A 3,693-nucleotide genomic window follows, 5' to 3' on the forward strand; every position below is an offset into this window, starting at 1 on the left:
GGCCGGCGGGTGCCCGGCCAGTCCTCCTGGCGTGACACGGTGCCCGCAGGACAAGGGTGCGCGCCCGTCTCCCCCTCCCACGGCAGCGAGCGGGCGTACGCGGCCTCGCCCACCGCCTCGCTCCGCCAAGAGGCCCGAGGCCCTCCCCGGGGACGCGGGGTCCCAGGCCCGCCCAGGGTCCCCACCGGTCCCTGGGGGGCTGAGCTGAGGGTGCAGGGACCTCTGCCGCCTCCCCGTGGCGGGAGGAGGAACGGCAGGCCGCCGCTCGCAGGCCGAGGCGCCTTCCTGGGGAGCCCGGTTTGCCCTGAGTCCGCCCTGGCCACCTTCCTCCTAAGCCCCCTAAGCCCCATGGAACCCTCTGCCCCGACTCTGCTGCCATTGCCACTGTCCCACGGACACCCCGTGCCCCGAGGCATCTGCCGGCCACCACCCTGCCTTCCCCGCCTCGGCCTAAATCTTGTCCTGCTGGGCCCAGGTGACCTGCGCATCCAGCCCACGGTGATGACCTCCGTGCACCTCGGCTATGGGGAGGACCTTCACTTGGACTGGGACGGCCGTGGGAGGCTGCTGGTGAAGGTGAGACCCCCCCGCAGCCGAGCTCACAAAGCGCCCCTTGTGCTCCGGGCAGAATGGCTCTGTGTGGCCGAGCATTCCTCCCGCCTTCTGCCGTCCACCCCCAGAGCGGGAACAGGCCTCTCTTGTGACTGAGAAGCCGGCGTTTGTCTTCTGGACGCCTCTCGCTGGCCCCGGGGATTCTCCCCTCTGGGCCTGGGTGTCCCAGGGCCTCCAGCCCGGGGCGGGCTCTTAGGGGCTGAGAGGGGCCAGGCTTACTGTGAGCCTCTGGGCTGGACCAGGCCCTGGGAGTGGGGGTGTCTCCCGGGGACCCCCTGTGGCCAGCACGGAAGAGCCAGACTGGAACCCGCCGCCCCTCTGCTGGGGAAGGTCCCGGGGAACTCCTGAATTCCCTGGGCCCTGGGACTCTGCATCTGTGGCCGCTTCCGCTTGACCTCTGCGGTCCTGGGATCGCATGGGATGGCAGTACGCACCATCCGCTGCGCCCCGTCTACACTGTTTCTCTCAAAATGCCTCTGGCAGTGCGGTATTATTCCTGCCATCTTGTTTATTTGTTCATTTTTCTGTCACCCAGGCTGGAGTCCAGTGGCACGATCGTGGCCCATTGCAGCCTCGACCTCCTGGGCTCCGGCGATCCTCCCGCCTTAGCCCCCTGGCTAGCTGGGATCACAGGTGTGTGCCACCATGCCTGGCTAATTTTGTTTACGTTTTGGAGAGACGAGGTCTTGCTACGTTGCCCAGGCCGGTCTGGAACGCCTGAGCTCAAGGCATCCTCCCAACTCGGGCTCCCAAAGTGCTGGGATTACTGGTGCCAGCCACCGTGCCCCTTTATATGGGCAACCAAGGCCCAGGGAAGCTGACAGGCTGTCTAGTCTCCCGGACTTGCAGGCCAGAATCTCGGCCCCTAACCTGATTTCCGGCTCTGACCCAGCTGCCCCCAGTGGTGGCAGAGCCAGGATGAGCTGTCTCCCCTGTCTTTCCCAGCAGGCCAGCGGCGCCCACCTTTCGGTCTCAGGAAGCCCTCACTCCCTTAAAGCTTACTCAGGACCTCAAGATCTGCCGTGAGGGTTACATCTACTGATAGCCGCCAGAATGGAAATGAAATCAGAGACATTAAACTCTGTACTTAAAGATGCACTTAAACTAACAGTATTAATAACACTAATATAGGCAACACTTTAAAAAATAACTGTTTATTCCAGGACAAACATAAGAAGAGCCCCACTGCAGTACCTCTGGGCACGTTTCTTTAAGGCTGGCTTAACAGGAGGCAGCTGGGCTCTCCTATCTCCTGCTGCATTCAGTCTCCTGCAATATCGCATGTCACGTAGCCTCTGGCAAATTCCACTGTAGCCTTGTGAGAGGACGGGAAGGGAAAGGCGATGATGTCCTCATGCTGTTAAAACGTGGTCTTGGCCTTGCAGACCCCGTGAGAGGGCCTCGGGGGCCCCAGGGGTCCCAAGACCACACTTTGGGAACCGCTTCCCTAGCTCAGCCCAGGACCCCTGAGAGACCCCCTGCGCCCTGGGGTCCGTGCTCCTCGGGGTCCTTGGTATAATCCAGGGATGGGTGTTGGCCTCCCTGATGAGGTCCTGGCTCCCTCCGTTCCCATGCCGCCATGTTCTTTCTCTTAGAGCCCCAAGGGAACTTCAAATCCTTTTTCTTTTTGAGTTGGAGTCTCACTCTGTCACCCAGGCTGGAGTGCTGTTGCACACTCATGGCCACCCCAGCGTCGACCCGCTGGGCTCCGGCAAGCCTTCCGCCTCTGCCTTCCAAGTAGCTGGAACTACAGGCACGCGCTACCACGCCCGGATGATTTTTTATTTATTGGAGAGACCAGGTCTCCCAAGTTGCCCGGGTGGGTCTCAAACCCACAGGCTCAGGCAGTTCCCTCACCTCAGTCTCCCAAAGTGCTGGGATCACAGGCTGAGCCACTGAACCCGGCCTTTTTTAAAAAAATACAAATCATAAGCCTCCAGCCACAGACCATAGAGCAGGAAGGTCTGGGAGATGCTCAGCCCCCATGTAAAGACCCTTCATTTCTGGAGCAAGCGTCTCTTGCCCCAGGGCTCACGGTCGTTTGGCTCCAGGTGGGGACCGGAACTCGGGCCTCCCGCACCCCAGTCTTCGCGGGCGTGCTCCCCGAGAGCCACGCCACCTTCTGGGCATCGTCCACACCCCAGGGGTGCTCGTGGCCCCTCTCCCCTCAGCCAGCAGGGCCACGCCCCTCGCCCCGGGCAGCCGCCCTTCCTCCCCAGGCTTCCCCGGTCCTGTGTCTCCTCGAGGAGGAGAGAGGCCAGCTCCTTCGGGTGGGAAGGGGGTGTAGGCTCTCTCCGGATGGGAGAGCCAGGCCTCCCCAGGCACCAAATCTGCGGGCGCCTGGTCCCGGACTGCCCGTCCTCCAGAACCGTGAGAAGGAAGCTTCTGTTGCCCGAGGCCGCCCAGCCCGTGGTGGTGTGTGACGGCAGCCGGACGGCCGAGAGGGCACCACTCTTGAGGGGGAGGCCACAGCCGCGAAGCAAAACAGACAGAATCCTTGCCTCGCTTAGGTCACGCCTGATGGGGGGAGACCAGCAATACACAAAGCCAAGAGCGAAGTACATGGTGTGTTAGAAGGCGATACGTCCCAGGGCCATGAGGCAGAGGAGGGCCAGGGAACGCCAGGGCTGGGGTGGACGTTTCGCACAGGCAGGTCAGGGAAGGCCTGGGTGTCCCTGCGGCCACACCTGATATTTGGAGAGCAAACCAGGAAGCGCGCTCTGTCCTTCTGCTAGTGACATCTGCTTGGGTACGTTTTCTTGGGTCCGGAACCTTCGACCGGATTGTTCACCCGGCACCTCCTGGAGCCAGGCCTGGAGGCTGCAGCCCCGAGAGAGGACCCCGGAGACTCGGGCCGGCCCACGGCAGGGAGGCCGCAGCCTCGGTCATGGCACGCAGGTCCGGACTCAGGACTCGTGGGCGGCACCCCTTTCGTTTTCCAACCAGGGTCTTCTCGGCAGAAAGCAGCGAAGCCCCTCCGCTGAGTGCCAGGCCGGGCCGTGGGGACCGTCAGGCCAGGCGGCGAGGTTCGGGCAGAGGCGGCCGGGCCTTGGTGGGCCGAGCCCGCCCGGCGGCTGCCAC

The 3,693-nt window shown here is 63.2% G+C and overlaps 1 protein-coding gene across 1 annotated transcript in view; it reads left to right on the forward strand.

Annotated features, from left to right (window-relative positions):
• Positions 1 to 3,693, forward strand: part of VWF (von Willebrand factor) — a 118,103-nt gene that overhangs the window by 14,396 nt on the left and 100,014 nt on the right. The window contains 4 exon segments of the mRNA XM_021717812.1: positions 476 to 576; positions 1,558 to 1,629; positions 2,664 to 2,882; positions 3,323 to 3,638. Of these exon segments, the coding sequence (XP_021573487.1) occupies positions 476 to 576; positions 1,558 to 1,629; positions 2,664 to 2,882; positions 3,323 to 3,638 (708 nt within the window).

The sequence above is a fragment of the Carlito syrichta genome, unplaced genomic scaffold, assembly GCF_000164805.1.
Source record: "Carlito syrichta isolate Samal-C Ts95f unplaced genomic scaffold, Tarsius_syrichta-2.0.1 Scaffold311146, whole genome shotgun sequence".
Lineage (NCBI taxonomy): Eukaryota > Metazoa > Chordata > Mammalia > Primates > Tarsiidae > Carlito > Carlito syrichta.